Source organism: Cryptomeria japonica, chromosome 4 (assembly GCF_030272615.1).
Source record: "Cryptomeria japonica chromosome 4, Sugi_1.0, whole genome shotgun sequence".
Lineage (NCBI taxonomy): Eukaryota > Viridiplantae > Streptophyta > Pinopsida > Cupressales > Cupressaceae > Cryptomeria > Cryptomeria japonica.
In genome coordinates this window covers 595,163,557-595,185,038 of record NC_081408.1, presented here as the reverse complement: position 1 = coordinate 595,185,038, position 21,482 = coordinate 595,163,557, and the positions used below count along the sequence as shown (strand labels likewise).

The 21,482-nt window shown below is 37.6% G+C and overlaps 1 protein-coding gene across 6 annotated transcripts in view; it reads right to left on the bottom strand.

Moving 5' to 3' along the window:
* LOC131042958 (UDP-N-acetylmuramoyl-L-alanyl-D-glutamate--2,6-diaminopimelate ligase MurE homolog, chloroplastic) overlaps positions 1-21,482 on the bottom strand; it is a 91,423-nt gene that overhangs the window by 44,281 nt on the left and 25,660 nt on the right. For 5 of the 6 annotated variants that reach the window (XM_057976304.2, XM_057976301.2, XM_057976300.2 and 2 more), the window contains exons 3-4: positions 17,259-17,375; positions 16,886-17,061 (exon numbers count right to left, since the gene is read on the bottom strand). In XM_057976304.2, coding sequence (XP_057832287.1) covers positions 16,886-17,061; positions 17,259-17,375 — 293 coding nt within the window. Of the gene's footprint in view, positions 1-16,885; positions 17,062-17,258; positions 17,376-21,482 lie in introns of those variants that run through there. The other variant, XM_057976306.2, reaches the window with a different exon arrangement.

Sequence of the window (21,482 nt, the reverse complement as noted above, 5' to 3'; positions counted from 1 at the left end):
TAGCGATAGGGATAGCAGATTTATCAGTATATTTTGGCAGGAGTTATTCCGATTGGCATGGACAGAACTGACACCTAGTACCAGTTATCATCCTCAAACAGATGGGCAAACTGAAATTGTAAACAAATGGGTTGAAGGCTATCTTAGAAACTGCATTTCAGGACAGCAACGTGCTTGGGTCAAATAGTTGCATTTAAGTGAGTATTTGTTGACGTGTATTTTGTACACAGCCTAACACAGAATAAAATACCCAAGGGTACCTTATCCTCTCTTGAATAAAGCCTCTGAATGCTGAAGATATCACGAGAAAGGATCAATCAGGGTGACTACAATGTTCTTCGTTGTAGGATCTCTACGTGTGGATAAGCACCAGTGGTCGTTGTAAATGCTGTTTCTTCAAGGGGTCTTACGCACTTTCTGGGAAAGTTGGTCCGTGTTGCTCTCGTTTGACTGCAGGAACATGATTTTCCTAATACTAATAGATTCAAAAAAGATCAAAAGGTAAGGATTTGCAGGAAATAGATTCTAATCTAATCCTAAGAATGACTCAATGTGGGCTTGGCTTGGTAAGATTCTACCAAATTTCAGTATTGCCAAGCAATTACAACTCCACTGAAATTGATGCGATCTTCTAAGGTGATTAATGATTTTTTTTTTTAAACCATCAAGAACTATAGACACTACCATGAAGGTACATATCAATAATTCAACAATGATTGAAGGTTCAAGCAATCCAAATATTTCCAATTGACCACACAAGGCGTCTTTACAATCAGTAAGAAGCTAGTGGTTTGGAACGTGAATCTCACCAAAGATCAAGCTCAACACTTAGTCCTTCAAACTTTAAATACTACTTCGACTGAGAATGATTCAAGAAAGTAAACAACCATGAAGATAGCTATAAGAATTGCAATAAAACGCCATAACTTCAATATTTTATTGATCTCAAAGCCAAAATAGACAATAATTGCTTGAAATTCTTTCTTCAATGCTCAATCTTGCTACAAAATAACTTTCTTCTCTCCAAAAGCTCTAATCTTCTAACTTCTAACTATCTGACTATCTAATATCTAATGACAAAATGAAAAAGAGTGAGGGTATATATAGCATCCTCAATTACAATGAACGGCCCAGATCAAAAGAAGATCAACGGCTGAGATTTTGACACCTAAACCCTAATTAGGGTTTGTTACAAAAGTTCCCCTTTTTACTGAACAATATTAAATGTATAGCCAAATATTTAATTGGCACAAAAATCTAGGAAACATAGACCAATGATAATTAAGGTGCCACATCATCTACAACAACCTCTCTTCTAGAACCTTATTCCCTTTCCAATGCTCTTTCTTAGCATATGCAATGAATCTGGACACAATTCCTTCAATCTCAGCAATAGGAATCTTAGGAAGATTCCTCATTCGTTCCTCCAAATGGATAACCTGATCAAAGGCCTTGAGAAGAGCCGCATCCCATCCAGGTTCGAGTTCTTTGATTTTCTCAATCAGGAGCATAGTAGCGAACATTTGATCCCGTTGCTCATCTGTGATAACACTTTCATCCTTGCAAAAGATAACCTTGACCTTTTCTTCCAACTCTTGAAGATCCACATCTGTCTCAACTTCAATCCTCCTACCAAGAATAGTACATAACACCTCAAACACCTTGTCCTGAATTGGATGGATGACTTCTTCAACTTGATTGCATTTGGTACTGATGTCTTCGAAAAGAACTTCCTTCATTTCGAGTAGAGTTGACCACTGGAGTAAATTATGAGCTCCTCCATCCATTATCTTTTCTTGTGCTAGGATCTTCCTCGGTGTTTGCCTGATTACTTGTAGAACAAGAATGATAACATCTCTAGTGTGGGCAAAGGCGGCTACTGTTATCATTAGGTTGTGGATGATCTCAAGGACCTGGATAGCTCAATGGATTGTCTGCATCATTCTTGTTGCGAATTCAACGGCTACTGTGTGGGACTTGTCAATCCAAGAGCTCATAAGTTGAACCAAGCTCTTGACTCTTTCTGCCTCGCCAACTGATTCAAGGGGAAGAGCTTGCACAGGAGACACTGCGGGATCCTGACGTCCCAAAGGCTGATTGAGATGGCTAAAATAGCCTCTCCAAGCACCGACCTCTCTCTCAAGCTTTCTATTTTTTTCCATCTCTTCCTTAAGCTTGTCTTTAAGTGCCTCAAATGAATCGGTTGCCTCATCCAGTGTCTGCTCAACGGTGAGTGGACCAAGTTCAAAGGTTTCTACATCATACTCCTCTGCAAGGATTTCACCTTCATACTTGTCCACTGTTGGTGTAGCTATCTGCAATTTCCTGGATCCTGTCTCATCTCTGATCATCTTGGACATCTTAGTGGCCTTCCTTTTCTCCGTTACTTCCTGAGAATTTCCTACAAGGCTCTCTAAGTCAATCACATTATCTTCATCTTCGATCACAATCACCCTTGTTAGCCTCTCCTTCAACCAATCTGGAATGGCAGATCTCGTCTCCCTAACTTGTATCTCTTTAGGCAATGGTTCTTCTTCTCGGAGAGGAGATGTCACTTCATCATCATTCTTGTCTTCATGTAGCTCATCGACTTGGGGAGATTGACTTGATGAACGTTGAGGTACCTGCCCTTCCTCGTGTTTATCATTTTGTACCATTGATTCCATAGATTCCTCAACTTCAAGTGCCCTCTTCTCTTGTCTTACAACTTGACTTGTCCTTTTTTCATGTCGAGAGGATGTGTCGGATGAGCGATCTCAATTGGCCTCTTGCTTCTTCTTGGAGGGTTCCCTTTTCTCAGGTCTTTCTTTCCTCTTCGTGCCTATAGGATGAGGATTGCCTTCACTTGTGTTTCGAAGATTGCCTTCACTTGCATTTCTAGGATGAGGATTGCCTTCACTTACGCTTGCTCCTCCTTCTCCTGGTTCATTCTGCAAGGTAAAAGTCATTGGTATGTTCTGTTCTCTCAACTTTTGATGTTGCAGTACATGACAAAACTGGAGCCATCAAAGCATCTAGGTCCAAAACCTCAGGCTCGTTCCAATCTATCCTCACTGCTTTGTCTTCTCGGTCATAAGATGATTGGAGATGTCTGCCACTGTCCTGAGCTTGATCGGCCACTCTGTAAACTTTGCATCTCCTGATGAAATCTAAAGGCAATCTGGAATGCATCTTTCTTTTTACTTCTAAATCACTCGAGAGATTCACCCAAAAGTCCTCTATCTGAAATTCATGCCTGTACTTCCTACCCACTGTCTCTTCTATATACCCATAAGGATCAAAATTCTCCCTCAAGGCAAAGAATGAAAATGAATATAAGGCCAACTCCCTTTCTGCATCATCCAAGGCTAAAGCATTAGGACATACCTCAACTGAATTCCCTAGTATGATAGGCACAAGAATTCCATTTCCATGCCTGTGTCTGAATGCCTTTGCATAAGCCGCCAACTGCCTAGTCACCTCAAGTAGCACTATCCTGTCTGTCGGATATCTCGGCAACATATAAGGAGGTGAAGGACACCCACAAACTCTAATATATGTAAACTTTTGGAATTGGATGAACCAAGCACCATACCTCTTTACAAGCTCTTGTGCATCTTGAGATAGCCGATTGTGAATCCCGCCTTGCAATATCCTGGTGATATTCATCGTAAAGGTATCATTGACTAACTTGTAGTCACTTCCAGGTGGATGATGCAAATGAACATAAGAGTCACAAACTCTGACTTCCCCGGGCCCTCTTCCGATCATTCCTCTGTGAGGTAGTCCTGCATATTCGAAACTCCTAATCAAGGCATATATGATGTATGAGCTCATGTGGAATGACTTGGTAGCCTTTAGTCTTCTCAACTGCACGTCCAAGCAATGGCTAATAATTCTAGCCCAATGAATTGTTTCTTTTCCTTGAACTATCACTTGGATGAAGTAAAACATCCACTTCTCAAAATAGAAGGCTTGAGGAGCCCCTGTAACTCGATTGAGCAAAGTTATCAAATCTCTGTACTCCTGGAAGTCGATCCTATGTGGTGTGTTGGGAATCTTGCTCAGGCGAGGACGACTTTTGAGTAACCAATTCTTATTAATGATGCTCAAGCAAGTGTCTGGATCATCTTCATACATGGACCTGGCTCCTTCTAAGCTTTTGTAAATCATATCCCTGTGCTCTGGAAGATGAAAAGCCTCACTTATAGCCTCCTCTGAAAGGTAAGCCAAAGTGTTCCCCTCCTTGGACACAATCAATCTTGATTGTGGGTCATAATGGCGAGCACACTCGATCATCAGCTCATGGCACTGGACTGCTGGAGGGAAACCGGCCGCCTTGATGATGCCACTTTCAATTATTCTCTTTGCGACAGGGATGGCTTTCCAATGTAAGGGACCTCTCGAAACTTCTTCATACTGAAGTTTCCTAAGTTGGTATCTCCAATGTTGCTCCACTTTGACACGATCTTGGTCTCCAATTCTTCATTCCTTTGATCTTCCTTCATGAGAGCTGGACGACTAGTGGATGCTCTTGCTTTTGGGGTCGCCATCTTGTCACCTACACAACATTTCATAATGAGCAATATATTTTGCAACGTAGGAATATAGAGTAGAAAGGAAGATTTAAGCTTTTAATTAGGAAACTTCATGATAAATTTTTAAGTTATCATTTCCTAATTTAACTACGCAATTTTCAAAAACTTGAAGCTCAAAATTCAAAATTTCAACATTGGGACTAGGATGATCACGCCATACCTCCACTTGAGAATTAATTTTTAAGAAATGATGCAAAAAATAGGAGAATTTGCTAGGGAAAAAGTAGGTCGAAGCCCTCCCTTTAGCAAAATGTACTTCCTCTAGTCCTCACGAGCATCAATTCCACCACCTCTAGCCTCCAACAAAGTTCGCTCCAACTAGACCAGATTTTGCACTTCTTCCTTGCTTCTCCAAATCGCGCTTGAAACAATGAATGAATGATTGATTAAAATCGCTCACCACACCCCTATTATATAGGCGCTCACCACTTCATTTTCCATAGGCCGACTTGGTAAAATAGGCCAAAAAAATAAAAATAAAAGAAGAGGCCGACTTAATTAAGCAATGAAAATGATACCTCAAGCGCTCTCCTTTTAAATTTTAATTTAATAATAATTAATTTCGAATGCCTTAATAATAAAAGAGAAAAAAAAACGATTTTCCAAGGCTTAAAATTAATTATTAAATGCTATGCGCTTTTATTAAATGCCAATTTAATTGAAATTTTTAAAATATTTTGAAGTTATTAGCGAATTTGGCATCTAATGCGATTGGGAGGATATTGGCGCCCAAGCATGGTAAAACAATGAATGTTAATAACCTCGCTCTGGTCCCTTGGAGAGGGACAGGAGCGCTCTTTCATTTTAAGCCTTGCATTCCTTGCTTTCATGTTCAAAATCTCCTCCTTGGCGTCCAAAATGGGATTTTCATTCGGAACTTTGAGTTTAATTTACTCGATCTTTAGGAGGAGCGTACCTTAGGACATTTTCGCCCTGGTCCCTTGGTGAGGGACAGGCGCGATTTTTGTCTTTTGTCCTTGATCTTTATCTTCCAAATTGCCAATTCATGTTGTGGGGTAAGCAATGATCTCCTTCGCCCATTCTATGCATGCTTAATTCGTTTCTTCAAGGCAAAATAGACTCTCCCAAGATTTTCGCCCTGGTTCTCCAATGAAGGACAGGAGCGATTTTTGTTCTTGAGCCTAGGATTGTCAATTTTTTGGAAGCAATTCCTTGTTCACCATTTTTTTAAAAGACATTTCTCATCTTGCATCACCTTGTCTTGGCGTGGTTTTGGAGGGAAATTATTGGTTTTATAAAATCGCCCTGGTCCTCCAGTGAAGGACAGGAGCGCCTTCTAATTCGTTACACCAACTCTTGACCTCATCAACCTTCAATTACCCTCAAGGCATAAAACATCATTCCCCACTCCTTCTTGAGCCCTGGAAACAAGAGATAGCATTTCAAAATGTTAGGCAAATAGGCATATTTGGAGATTTCGCCCTGGTCCTCCAGTGAAGGACAGGAGCGATTTTAGCCAATTGTCGTCGAAGTTTGTGGTCCTTGCAACTCCATTTCACTCCGAAGCACTTCAAGTATCATTCCAGACTTGTGCCTTGGCCTAGGTTCGTCCCAATTTAGAGAGAAGAGATAGTCCTTTAGGTTTTTCGCCTTGGTCCCCTGGAGAGGGACAGGAGCGATTTTGCAATTATGAACTTACCTGTGCTTTGCTAGCCTTCGAAATTATCTTCAATGGACCAATTACGCCCTCTTTCATTCATTTCAAACACGAAACTTGCCTTACCTTTGCAAGAAATTTGCCTTGTTAGAAAATCACTCTGGTTCTTTGGTGAGGTACAGGAGCGCCTATTGTCTTTTGGGTTGATTCCCTCCTTTGTGGCCCACTCAAGTTATATTCAACGGACAGAACACACTTCCCTTGGCCTCTTCAAATCGTAAAATCACTTTAATCTTGCAAGGATAATGCAAATTTTTAAATTCAAGCTCCGGTCCTTCAGTGAGGGACAGGGGCGAATTTTGCCCTCTAGGCCAAATCGTTTCACTTTTCATCTCGAAAATCCTTTGCTGGGGAAGATATCATCCTTTTACAAGCCATGAACGAGAGCTCAAGTCCGAGAAAGGTCCAAAAAGGTATGTATAAAGAAAATCGCTCTGGTCCTTTAGGGAAGGACAGGGGCGAATTTATCTTTCTAGACCAAAAGCTCCAACCTTTCATTGCTTTTAATTAAGCTTGGATGCTCTAACATCCGCACTTCATCTTTCACCATATCTTTGATGCTTCAATTTGATCAACCAAGGCCAGGAATCAATTAAATAAGTCTTTTCACCTTGGTTCCTCAGGGAGGGACAGGAGCGAATTCTTCTTAAACCTTCAAATTTTATCATTTTCAAGTCTTCAAAATCCTTAAAATCATCCAGTCATGTCCAATTATCTCCCCTGGAGACCCTGCACAAAACAAATTAAAAAAGTCAGAGACCAAAATGCACTAAAAAACATTTTCGCCTTGGTCCTTGAGAGAGGGACAGGAGCGATTTCACCTTTCTAAGCTAAAATATCCACAATTTAGATCTTCAATCATTTCACCAGGCAGGGTTAGGTCATCTTCAAGGCCGGGAACCAGTTAGCAAGCCTTCCCAAAACAAGAACTTGCACTTAGAATGAAATTCGCCCTGAGCCTCCAGTGAAGGACAGGAGCGATTTCTCTATTTCAGGCATCATCTCGCCTCCAAAATTTGATCAAAACTTACCTAGGCAAGAATATACAATTCCATCTTCAAAATGCTAACACTTAGACAAAATTTGAATTTTCCCTCAAAAAAAACCCTGACTAGACCTAACCTGAGACATCTCTAACTTCTTGACAGACTCATCTTATTTCAAAAATCTCAATCTTCGGGAGGATGCTTAATAACCTTCAAAATTTGACTGGACTCGGCTTAAAAAAACACTCAAAAGGAACTCCCAGGATTTAGCCCTAGCCCAGACAAACAATTCACTTACTCAAAACCCTAAAAGCAGAGAGAAGAACAGGCAAAACAGAAGCAAAAAGAGGGGGTGCCCATTTTAATGGGGCGATGTGTGAAATGGTCACAACAGTATTGTTACAATACTACCTACCACATGACTATTGGGATGTCTCCGTTTAAGGCTTTGTATGGGTATGAAGCTTTGTCATTTATAGATTTAGCTCTTGATGATAGCAAAGTACCCCAAGCAAAAGAAACCATACAAGGTTACCAAGACATTCTCAAAGTATTAAAAGACAATATCTCACAAGCTCAGAACCAACAAAAAATGTATGCAAATAGACATAGAGTCGAGAGGACATTTCAGGTAGGAGACTTGGTTTTCCTACGCTTGCAGCCCTACAGGCAGCCTTCTTTGAAAAGCAATGGAGCGGAAAAGTTTAAACCACGGTTTTATGGGCCATACAAGGTACTGAGGACAATTGGAAAAGTTGCACATGAACTTGAACTACCAGCCAGCAGTAGGATCCATAATATTTTCCATGTGTCTTGCCTAAAGAAAGCATTGGGACAGCAGACAGTTATCTCTCCTGAATTGCCACAATTGGACGAAGAGGGAAAGTTGATTCTTAAACCTGAGGGTATTGCAGATTGGAGGGAAAGGTAGTTGAGGAATAAGATTGTGCGGGAGTATCTCATAAAGTGGAAGGGTTTGCCTTTAGATGATGCTTCATGGGAAGGTGAGGAGATACTCCAACATCCTAATTTACGATTGCTAGCGGACCAACAATCTTGGGAAGGGAGGACTGTAATGTCCCCTCTCAGTTGAAGCTCTAAAAGTTACTTTGCTAAGTCTGCATGTAGTTGTACGTCTCCCAGACTTAGCCATTTTGTGAATTAGAAGGAGACAACAACGTGGGGCCCTTTTCACTTAAGTGAATTCCTATTTTTCAGTCATCGGTTGGGGTCACTTTTGACATTTAATTATTCCTAACTCATATGAAGGGGCGCTGAATATTCACTATTGGATATTTGTTAGTGGCAAAACATAAATATCATCGCCTGATTTATTAAGAAAATTGCCTGATTTGTAGGAGTTTAGGGCGAAAGTCTTTTTAGGGTTATTTGCCTTTAAAAGTCGGCCAGCAAGAGGGAGGTGGGGGATTGTCTTATGTTATCATTTTATTTATCTTTCTCTCTGCAATTCTGGGACGACAACCCCAAGGAAAAGGCAGCTTGGACGGCCACCCAAGGTCTATTTGTTAGTATAACTACGTGGGATCAGCATTCAGCATCTGTTGAGGGTCACAGTAGCTTAATCAGCCATGAAGTTCAGGGTTTAGAAAGTCTGCAACTCATTTCAGACTGCCAGAAGTCATCGAGTTCTCAAAGTTTCATGAAGATTTCAGCGGATACTATGTTTTGTGAGTGCTTTTGTGAATTTGTAATAAGGTGGAACATGTCTTCAGACAGTAAATTTCTTTATGCATCTGTTTAATCTGTTTTCAGTTTATTTCCAGAAATCTGAAAATCAATAAAAATTTCTTTGCTGCATCTAGTGTAGAGATTTTTGTTTGTTTTTTATTGCCAAAGGATATTTCAGAATGCCCTTCTATAAAGGGTCTAAACCCTACTAATCATACCTCTTTGTATCGGTTGAACAAACAGAAATTTGATCACATCAAGTATTCATAAAATACTAAATTGTTTACCTTTTCTTGGTCTTTGTGAATTGTTTGGCAATTTACAGCCATTCCGTTGTGTCAAGCCCTTTGATCTAAGTTTATTTTTTGTTGAATGTGGCTTCAATATGTAGTAGCTATATGATCTTATTGGTTGTTGTCTAGGCATATAAATGCTGCCCAAGGCCTATAAGCTGATGTAGGAGCATCTAGGAGTGTAAGGCAATCCTGCATCATCCAAAAAAAAAATTGTTTTTTTTTAAATGCAAGCTTCTATGGGTCTCCAAGTACCTAGGGAAGTGTCCAAGGGGGCATAGGGGGTTGAAAATATTCAATATTTGTGGCCTATGTGTAAAGCCATAAAAGCAATTATACTTTTCAAGAAGGGACACCTTTTTCTATCATTTATAATGCTAAAATCATAAAAATACCCTTTTGGATGTGGGAACAAGGAACAGGAAGAGTCATGCACTCATATTTATTGAATGGTTACATAGAAATTGGAAAAAACACATTTTTAGACACCCACTTAGGAAAATTGAAAAGACACCTCTTTATGTGGCCTCCTTGGGAAGTTGAAAGGTCATCTACTGGCTATCTATTGCATTTCTCAATTGCCATGCGTTTCTCTCTTAGAGGGGGCATGAGAATTGCAAGAGGCATAAGAGAACTACAAGTAGGGGCTTAGGATTGAGGTTTAAGCTTCCAGAGTTGAGAGGATCATTGAGAGTTGATCCAAAGTTGAGCGGATCATTCAAAGTTGATCCAAGGTTGAGTGGATCATCTAGAGTGGTGTGGATCATACAAAGTGGAGTGATAATTTGAAGTTGAGAAGAGCTCTCCTTCATGTGAGAGTGGAGTTGTAGTTTTGCTTGCAAGATTGGTAAAGCCCCCATGAGGCTAAGCATTGTAATTTTTGAATATTTGTATTTCTTTATATTGAAGTAATAGAAAATGTGATGTCCCCGTCCTATTAACCAACATAACTCAATTTTGTTAAGTCCCTTGGAGAGTCAATTTTGCAAAGGTGTGTCAAAGGATATTACAAAGAGAACTCAACAGTGGTCAGAATACTAATACTAAGCATCGATCAAAGCATCAACTAATATCGATATCATCCAAGGGTGATTTAAAATGAAGTTGACTAGTCGATTAGTCATAATTATTTAAGATGACCAGTAGAAATCGAAGCACTGAGGCAATCCTTATTAACCAACATAACTCAATTTTGTTAAGTCCCTTGGAGAGTCAATTTTGCAAAGGTGTGTCAAAGGATATTACAAAGAGAATTCAACAGTGGTCAGAATACTAATACTAAGCATTGATCAAAGCATCAACTAATATCGATATCATCCAAGGGTGATTTAGAATGAAGTTGACTAGTCAATTAGTCGTAATTATTTAAGATGACCACTAGAAATCGAAGCACTAAGGCAATCCGACCTGTTGATGTGTTTTTTAGGCACATGCGAACACAGAATAAAATACCTTAAGTATCTTATCCTCTCTTGAACAAAATCTCTCAAATCCTGAAGATTAGCTTAAGGATCACTTGAGAAGACTCCAAGGTTCATGAATGTAGGATCACTATGTGTGGATAAGCTCCGTTGGTTGATGTGATTATGCTAGAATCACAAGGGGACTTACATTTGAATGCCTGAATGCTTGATTCACTAGAACTTAGATCATTTGATGTTACAATATGGTGATGCTTTTGATCCTAAACTAGCTAGAGTTTTAAAAAATGGCAAAAGATGAGGGGTTGAGAGAGTCTATTCTAATCCTAAGAATGTAGGAAGATGAGTGAGTGATTAGATGGAATCTTACTGAGCGAGGTCTCACCATCAACTTGAACAATTTGACACAAGCTCAGTGCAATCTTCTAAGGATATTTCAAAGATATTCGAATCAATACCATCAAACATCAATCACCATTCAAGTTAATGCATAAGCAAAGAATGTAGAACGATTCGTAGTTAAGCTCATATCATTCCAGTTGACCACACAAGGCACGCTTACAATCAGTAAGAGGCTAGTGGTATGGACTAGGCGGATTCCACATGAATACATTCAACAAATTCCTCCATTCAATCTAATTTATTTATCATCTAACATGAAGATCCAACAAGAAACCATGCACATTGTAAAGAAACAACACACTTCACCATAACTTCAATGAAAATGGAGTTCATTTACAACTTAGGCAGCATTTTTTGCCTTTTCCTCGTACTCTACAATAATTGCTATTCTATTCTTCTCCTATTTCTTTGCTACTAACTATCCACTATTAGCTATTAACCTTTACAAATGAAGAGCTTGAGCTTTATATAGAGAGCTCATTTACAATTAACAGCTAGGATCAAATCTCTATCAACGGCTAAGATTTTACAATGAAAACCCTAATTAGAGTTTGTTACAACAAACTCTCCTTAGCCAATAAGAAAATTACATTCAATGAGTGTGGACCAATAGATAACAAGGGTAGGTGCCTCGGAGTTTGTGCCATCACTGGTGAGTCAAGTTCATTGAATCAAGACGAGCTGATGTGGAACTTCTCTGATTGGTGGAGGTAGTGATTGGGACGATGACTAGGATTCCACCTCAACTCGCACTTTGTAGGCTTGATAGATCATCATCATGAAGATATTTCTTGATACTCAACATTATCCATCTTTCTTAAAGGGATGATGATGATGAGAAGCAAACTTTGATTAAATCTTCTGAAATATCTGCTTCTTCAATCGTGCTCGATGTAGGTCTTGTGATGACTTTGGTTGATCTTTCTTCGTTTCGACATACTTGTGAGTGATGCAGCTGGTTAAATGTATCTCTTCATCGTACTGACTTTGATTCTTGGATTCCCGAAGGGAATTCAAGATTGTAAAACATCCTTCCATCATGTAAGTTGCCCTTCCTTTATGCTCTAGTGCCTTGAGGTAGTTGGATGATTTCTCCTTTGCACTCTTGCGATCTGGTAGCATTTTGAGTCTTCTTCATGCAATTGAGGTAGTGAGAGGCTTTAAACACTTTGAGATCCTCTCCTCCTTGATGTTCTTGTGTTTGCTGATGAAGCTTCATGAAGATGTTCTCCTTGTATCCTGCTTCGTTCCCTGCAAAAAAAACAAGCAAGTATCAAATACACTTGATATATAGGTTTAATAAGAGCATATAGAGAGAATTCACCTTCATGGAGGAGCACTTTGAAGTTGCTTTTAATTCTTGAAATTTGCTTTTGCAGCTCAAAACATAAAGTTCGCTTCCCTCTATCCATTCATGAAGTTCACTCTTTGCATGTTGAGTTTGTGAAGTTCGATATGAAATTCGCTCATACATGCTAATTCATGAAGTTGAGATTTACTCATGTAGGTTTGAACATGAAGATTGCTCTAGATGGTGTGCACGTGAAGCTTGTTTCAATCACCCTGTTTATTAAGTTCTCTTATCTTTCTCAGCTCCTGAAATTCACTTCATCTCTTCAAAACATGAAGTTCGCTCTAGATCCTTCAAACATGAAGTTCACCTTCATAGGGAATTCACTCCATTTTCTCAAATCATGAAATTCGCTCTAATCTTCTAAGTCATGAAGTGCATTTTGTATAAAGTTCGCTCCCTTTTATTGATTCATGAAATTCATTTGAATGGAATTCGCTCCCAATCATCAACTCATGAAGTAGACTTGTATGAACTTCGCTCCAAATGTCCCAAACATGAAATTCGCTCCAAGATGGCAACTCATGAAGTTGCAAAATTTGCTCCAAAGTGGCAACTCATGAAGTTGCATAATCTGCTCCAAAGTGACAACTCATGAAATTGCCTTATATGTGAAATTCACTCCAAAAGTCTCAAACCTGAAGTTCGTTCCAATACATCAACTCATTAAGTTGTCTTAAATGTGAAATTCGCTCCAAAAGTATCAAACCTAAAGTTCGCTCCAATACTTCAACTCATGAAGTTGCTTCAAATGTGAAATTTCGCTCCAAATTGCAAGGTCATGAAGTAGAAAATTCGCTTGGGTTGCTCAACTCATGAAATAAGGATTTCGCTTCATTTTTGCAACTCATGAAGTAAGGATTTCGCTCCACCTTAGCAACTCATGAAGTAAGGATTTCGCTCCAACTTAGCAACTCATGAAGTAAGAATTTTGCTCCACTTTTGCAACTCATAAAGTAGGGAATTTCGCTCCAACTTAGCAACTCATGAAGTAAGAATTTTGCTCTAGCTTAGTAACTCATGAAGTTCACTCTAAAGGTTGAATTCATGAAGTTCATATTCTCAAATTTGTTTCATTCATTTATTCCCAACTTTGCTCATGAAGACTTGAAGATTTAATTCGCTCCAAGTTCCTTATTCATGAATTTCGCTCCAAAACTCCATCTCGTGAAGTAGGAATTTCGCTCCAAGAAGTGAAATCATGAAGTTCGCTCCAAACTAGAAAGTCATGAAGTTCGCTCCAAAACACAAAGTCATGAAGTTCGCTTGGGATTGAATCAATTCAAGGCAATCATCCTTCCTTTCTCATTCAACTTCGCTCATGTAGGCTTGCTTGTGTATGCTCATTGATGAAATTCGCTCCAAGGAGGCAAGTCATGAAGTTTGCTCCAAGAAGGCAAGTCATGAAGTTGTAAATTTCGCTCCAAAACATGAAGTCATGAAGTTCGCTTGCAACTGCTTGAACATGAAGTGAGTGATTCCAAATTTTTTTCATCCCCTTTCTTCCGTTTCGCTTGTGAAGCCTTGAAGGTCAAATTCGCTCCAATACCCCACCTCATGAAGTTAGCTTGAGATCACCTACTCATGAAGTTAAGAATTCGCTCCAAAAGGTGAAGTCATGAAGTGTGAATTTCGCTCCACTTGCTCAAGTCATGAAGTAGGAATTTTGATTCAAATGGTGAACTCATGAAGCTTGCTCTTGAGTGTTTGATCATGAAGTAGGCAATTTCCTTCATTCCTCCACTTCCAACATGAAGAAGCTCACTCCAAATCTCCCAAGCATGAAGTTCGCTCCAAAAGTCTCACTCATGAAGTTCACTCCATATCCTTCAAACATGAAGTTCGCTTCAAAAGTGTGAGTCATGAAGTTAAAACCTAGAGAAGACTTAGAGATGAGGCAGATTACAAATGGGCTTATTAATCACTCCATTGCACAAGATTTCAATCCTTGGAATAATTCATTCAATTGCTCAAACTCATACTTACACCAATTCTTAAGCAAAAGACTCAAGGGAAAATTAAAACAATGGGAGCTTACCTACAACCTTGAACTCTTGGATTGACGCTATTAGCAATTTTATTCAACTCTTTAGCTAGACTACTGATTAACCGGCATGACATGCAAACCCTATAAACTTACTCACTTACTTCACATTTCACACAAGGCTATTCACCTGACTCCTGGCCATTTTAAGCGCCTATGCTTCTCTAATGCAAAGGCTAATAGCAAAAGACTACACAACCTAGAAAGCAAAAAAAAAAGTGGGGGTCCCCATTTGCAATGGGGCGATGTGTGAATACCTCACAACACTACCGTTCGGAGTGATTAAGCAACATGGATACTGTAGGTGTTAATGATACCGATGACAATATTGATCACAAACATTTTAAGGGAAGTATCTATGTCTGCGAATGTATGAACGTGGTTGACAAGAATGCGTCAGAATTATTTATTAACGATTCCATCTAACAAGATTCCTCAATGGAATCATGAGATCACCGTAGGACATACGATATATTCCTAATACTAACAATTCGATGAAGTCAGTATAACTATGAATATGAATTAAATCAATAAGCATCAAAACAACAAATTACAGGAGTCATTACAAGCATCGGCAGTTATGACCAAACCGATTATTATGTAGAAAGACATTGGAAGGAGACATGTCTCCTTGATCTCGAAGAGGTGCGACCATTCAAGGAAGAAGTTATATGTGATCGTGGAAGTTTGTCTCTTATGAGGAATCTATTTTAGATTGCTCCTTGTGAGCAATTACCTTGGGCATACTATCAGTTGCATAAGGAACAAAGTCACCAGTCAGGGAGGACACCATATCTTATTATAAAGGAAGAAATACCACGTGGGGGCCTCTGATCTAACAGAGATATCAGAATTTAAGGAAAAAGACTTCAACAGAAATTCAGGTTTATTAATATTAGAAGAAGCTTGCCAAAGTGTTTTGTGGGCCCACCCAATAATTATTCAGAATATTATAATTAAAGAATATTCCAACAGTATTTGCAGAAAAGGTTGAAGATTTCACAACTTTTGTTGTGTTTTTAGCAGGAGCTCCACTATAGGGAATGGGGCCCACTTGTAATATTTGGAGATATTGATTGTATTTTTAATTTCAACACCACTTAAGCTTTTACAAGGAATTTGGGAATTTTTGTTTGTGATTTGAGCAATCAATATTACCAAAGGGTTAACAAATATTTAAGAGGAGTCAACAACATGCTGAAGAATTTTGTTTGGGTAAATCAAAGAGAGTGCCAAGATAAGTTCTACTCTTTTTAAATTCAATATTTTAATGAAATGTGTTCAGTTTTAATAAAGTTATGTTTATTAATATATTACCATTCTCATTTTAATTTGAAATTGATGTCTCAGGACTAAATTATGGTAAGTCTGAAATGGGGACATTACAGAAAATCAGTGTTTTCTATTCTTGCAATTTCTATGCAATTTTATTTGTTATGCTGTGCATGAATCTTGGGTGGAGTAACCCTCATATAGTGTAACAGAGCATGTGTTTTGGGTGTGTTAGAATTGTCTCCTACATCATAAGCCCATATTATTTTACCATGAAGCATGAATTTGACTGCTATAGAAACTCTGTTAGTAATTTAGTTGTTATTGATTTGTATTTGTATTTGCAATTTTAGGATAAGTATCTTAAAGCAGCAAGAAGTATACTTGGAGATCTTCATGCCCTTGGTGTATGAAATATGATCTACAATGTATGTTTCATAAGTAGAGACTTCAAGTAAAATATATGGTTTTGTTCTAGTTTGCCTACTCAAATAGCTGACCCTCTAGGACCAATGCTAAATTACATGTGAATATAAACATAATTTAAGATTGTCATTTTGTCCAATTGTTGTTCTGCATAGAAAACTAGTTAGCTGTATTGCAAAACAAACTGTTCTTATGTTGTTAGGACTCTTGTGAAATGCTTTCTAGGATTTGTTCTTTGCTATTCCACCTTTCAAGAACATTTTGAAATTTTAAATTTGGTCAAGCAACGCAAAAGTTATAACTGTTTAAATGTTGTTATATTTCACTACAATCTGTAGAGTGACAATTGTTAATTAAACAAAAGAGGTTCTCTAATGCAAGTTTTAATATATTTATTTATCGTGTAAACTACTGATTGAGAAGAGTAGATGACTTTTACATTATTGCTTATCATTTACAGTATTATAGCTCTAAATTTGTTATGGAAGAGCATATCTGCTAAGGTTAGATTTGTTACATATGTCATCAATCTGGTTTCAATATGCAAAAATCAACACTTCCCTTACCCATATGCTGAGTGCATATTTAATGAATCTGCTGCAGAAAACAAAAATATTGAATCCTTGCAACTGTAAGTTATGTTTCATACAAGAGAGTAGTAGGATGTACACAAATTTACAAAAACATCTCAGACCAAAATATGTTTATAATATGGGAAAAGCAGCCTAGATTAAGGAATTACTTACCACAGCATCACCTTCCTCACCCATAGCAACCCCAGCTCTAACTGCTACAGATCTGATATCATATACAAAAAGTCTGTGCCCATTTGGAAGTGGTGGATAACAATCATCTGCATTGTACTTTAAATACTCCTCCATTGTCCAGCCTACACCAGCCAGCATATCATCCAAAATGTCCACTGGCATTTTGTGGAGAATCCAAAACCAGTATCAAAAAACTAATTAAAATCTAAATATCATAACTAAAGATGCATCTTCTGATAAGTAATGTAGCATCAGAAAAATAAGGCCACACTAATCTGCAAGGATAAATGACAGCCCTTACATATGAACAAAGTGTAATTGGACCAGTAACCTAGTTTACTACAAAACGTACATGGATCTTCAGTTCTTGGATTATCGGATGTTAAAATGCAAACATCACTTTTGTCCGTTGCAATTTTTGTCATTAATGGTCTCTTGCCTCTATCTCTGTCTCCTCCACAGCCAAAAACTTCACATTAAGACATGAAAATGATTACATCAGTTGCAGTAAAATCAATTGACTGTTAACCTTTGTCTAAGTAATTTTCTAACATCACTAGGCCAAACTAATTAATTTCTCTCTGTAAAACTCTAGTTTAATGGGGCAAAAAGGGAACTAGGATGTGAAACCCACATAGAAACAGAAGCCATATTTTTTAGCACATGAAATAAAAGGAAATTTTACATGCTTAAATAGAAAACTAAAACTTAGCAGTTATAAGTACCACATGGTCTTAATCCATGGTCTTAATCCAAGAGCAGAGAGAGAGGATAAATTAAGGTTAAAGAAGCTGAACACGCATGTGTAGAATCTCTATATATGTATGTAGAAACACAGAGTTAATTAAAAGTTTACATCCTTTCTTATTTAAATTTAAATTCAATTCAAAAATACATGGATGGGCATTGGAATTATAAGTTTAGATCCTTTCTTATTTAAATTTAAATTTAAATTCAATTCAAAAAAATTGCAGAATTGGGTTTAGCTTTAAACTTCGTTGCCTTTTCCAAAGGCAAAAGTTTCATTGTGACCTGTTCTAATCAGCCTCTAATAAGTGTCTTATGAGTTTTCAGAAAACAAAAAAAATTAAAATTCAACTAAACCATTTTTTACTTGGAGGATTGGATGCCTACCTCTAAAACTAAACTACCTTTTGCCAAAAACCCTGATCAATAATACTGTTTGAATATAAGATATGAATATTTCAAATAAGCATATCACTTAACCCTTAAAATTAATCAAGTTAAACAGATTTCAGCTGTAACTAGTAATTCTTGATGTGTTTTTTATGACAACTCAAACACAGAATAAAATACTAAGTATTCTATCCTCCCTTGAACAAGGAAACCTTATATGCTAAACTTTGTGATCAAAAAAGGCAACCCCAAGGTTTCTATAGTCACATCTTGACATGCAAATTGGATCGTCTCACAGAAATGATGTGATATGCTAGTATCACAAAGGGACTTATGCTTAACTGGAACATTGAAACTTGAAACTAACTTTATTTCTACCAAACAAAAATCAAACAGAAAGGGATAGAGAATCTAAACTAAATTAGACCTATGAACAATGATGATAATGAATGATGCTCAGATAGACAAACTCCTTAAATGAAGCTTTGCTTTGCCATGATAACCACACAAAACTGATGTGATCTCCAAAGGAAGTAAATGATTTTCATATTCCAAACATCCATTCAAATACCCAATGTTGGTGCAATCCAAATGACCATCCACAATCGAACTATTGCAACAATGAGGTTCAGACTAACCATGCACTGCAATTTGCAATCAACAAATTACAAATGGTTTGAACACCAAGGAATTCATCACATTTCTCTATCAAAATCAATGAACTTTAACTGAATTTGAAGAAGTAGAAACCATGCAACATGTAGAAACAACACATAAAGATCCACCATATCTTCAAATGAAATCATATGTTTATTCCAAGATAGCCTTGGCAACAATCTCTGTCTCCTCCTACTACTATTCTAATTCCTACTATTCTATTATTCTCCTCTAGTCTTTACAAATGAGAAGAGAAAGCCTTATACAAACTTCCCAATTACAACCAAGGGCCCAGATTGATTTGAAATCAATGGCCAAGATTTGGACAACAAAACCCTAATGTGGGGTACAACTACTGACACGTAGATTTAATATTTGACCAATGATATGATTACACAACTTTGGATGCATGTCCCTTTCTAGAACAAACCAATCAGAAGTGAGGTGAGGTATATTAAATAATATTTAAATATGACTCCACATGTCACTTGCTCCTCTTGGAATGAGTCGAGTTCAATGCACTTGGACATGTTGAAGTGGTACCACTTGATTGGTTGGGAATGATTAGGCACCACATCAGCTTAGATATCTTTTGATAATCAACATCTTTCAATTCTTGGATGTGATGGTTCATATTCCCAAATTGCATCATCTTGATCAGGTTTCTAACTTTGATTGACTCTTTTGAAACTATCTTTCCTTGACCACATTTCGCTTTCACATCTTCATGTTCAAGAATCTTTCTTCTTGCGATGTTTTGCATTTCATTCTCATGTTTGGGAATTCACCTTGTGATGTCCCTACTCCACCTTTCCATTCTCTACTTTGGAATCTTGAACCATCTCTTTGCCTTGGTGAAATTTTGAGACTTCTAGGTCAAGGTACATCAACAATGGTGATCCAAGATATAATGAAGCTACAAGTTACCAAGAGTGATGCGGTAAGTTCCAAAGTTGGCTGAAATTCAAAATTTAACTTTGGGACCATTAGTTCTTGTTGAGTTCACAAATGATGGTGTATCATGCTTCTAACTAACAAACATCATTTCTATAAATGGAGAATCCCAATATGACATGAGGGAAACACTAAAGAGTTAGCTAGTTGTCAAGTAGTTAGAGAAGGAAGATTAGGATATTGAGATCCCTGATAGAATTTGTTATGAACAACAAATCGACCCAAGACCAAATACCCATTAGCTAATCACAAACCCAAATGAGCAAAATAATGCTATTCGATATTCAATATTACGAGACCAATTACAAAAAATAATATAAAAAATATACGCTTCTTAGGTGCATGAATCAAGGAGATGACATATCCAATAAGTAAAAGTTAACTCTCAATTACTCTCAATATAGAGATGATTTAGCTCAATCAAACTCAAGCAAAGATGGCATTGATTTAACTCAATAAAGAGGTGATTTAACTCAATCTAACTCAAAAAAAGTGACAAAGATAAAACCCCATGTGAAGACAAATTCCCTCCCCGAATAGAGAAAAGAAGAGAGAACCTGCAATCCTCCCTCAATATGTAATTTCTTACACCAATGGTAGATTCTCAACATTGACTGTTGAAGATGGTCCAAAATCGCCTAAAAAAATTTCTCCACTACAAAAAAGACAAAGATAAAGTTGTATGCAAGATGTATTCCATTCCTAAAAAACATGCGAGCAGCTGCTCACATGTCACCATGTTGATCCAATAAAGAGTCTCGGGCTTAGCTAAAAAATGGTGATGAATCAAAACTTTGTGGAAACAGATCTAGAACAAGATAAAAAAACAAAGATGAATCCTCTATATGTTTCTCAAGGATCTCCAAACCAATGCCAAACTAAAAAAAATACCGATAAGATGAATCAAGTACCATGAAAGATTTGTTGGAAATTGTTGTCATTGATGTCAAAGGCATTCAAAGACCAAGATAGGAGGATAGATTGTGCCAAAGTTATGGCACCACTTTCAAGACTTTGTTGGACAAAAAAGGAACCAATTTAAGATATTAAAATTGCACAGCTAATTATCCATGGATCGGCCCATGCTTTGAGGAATTTTAATCAAAATAAAATAAAATTAGTTGTTGCAAAGGGTTAACCCCTCAATGTTTTAATTTTTTGCAAAATATTTTTCTTGGTGTGGCCAACCCCCTTGGTTTGGGTGCAAACATTAGGCAAACAAATAAAAATATATATGCTGCCTTGGCCGATCAACATAAAGGGTTGTAACTGTTGGTAAAGGGGTGTAATTAGCATGTATAAAAGAAAGATCATTTGGGGTTCATTTAATCAAGCATTCATTGAATATCCTTCATATGGAAAAGCATATATAAAGTCATTTGTAACAGACTTCTGAAAGATATTGTTGCAGATCTGTGAAGAAATATTATCGCATGCTTGTAAAGAATATTATTAAAGATCTATGAACAGAAATAGGTGAAGACTATAACCATGAAAAAACACACACACTTATACTAAGAGGGGGGATGAATCAGTATAAGACCAACTTTTTGCTTATTTCAAACTTTAGCAACTATAAAGCATCCACACAAAATAAGATTTGACAATTTAGAACACAAGATGCACACACGACTTGCGTGGAAACCCTTGTAGGAGAAAACCACAGCAAAATATTACTTATATTGGAAACATTTTACAATCTTCGTAGGCACCAACTCCCAAGAGACACCAATCCCCTACAACTAGACTCCAATCCAGCAAGAGACACCAATCTCTGTGAATGAGAGGCGCCAACCTTCTGATCTCTTAGAATAAAAGGCACCAACAT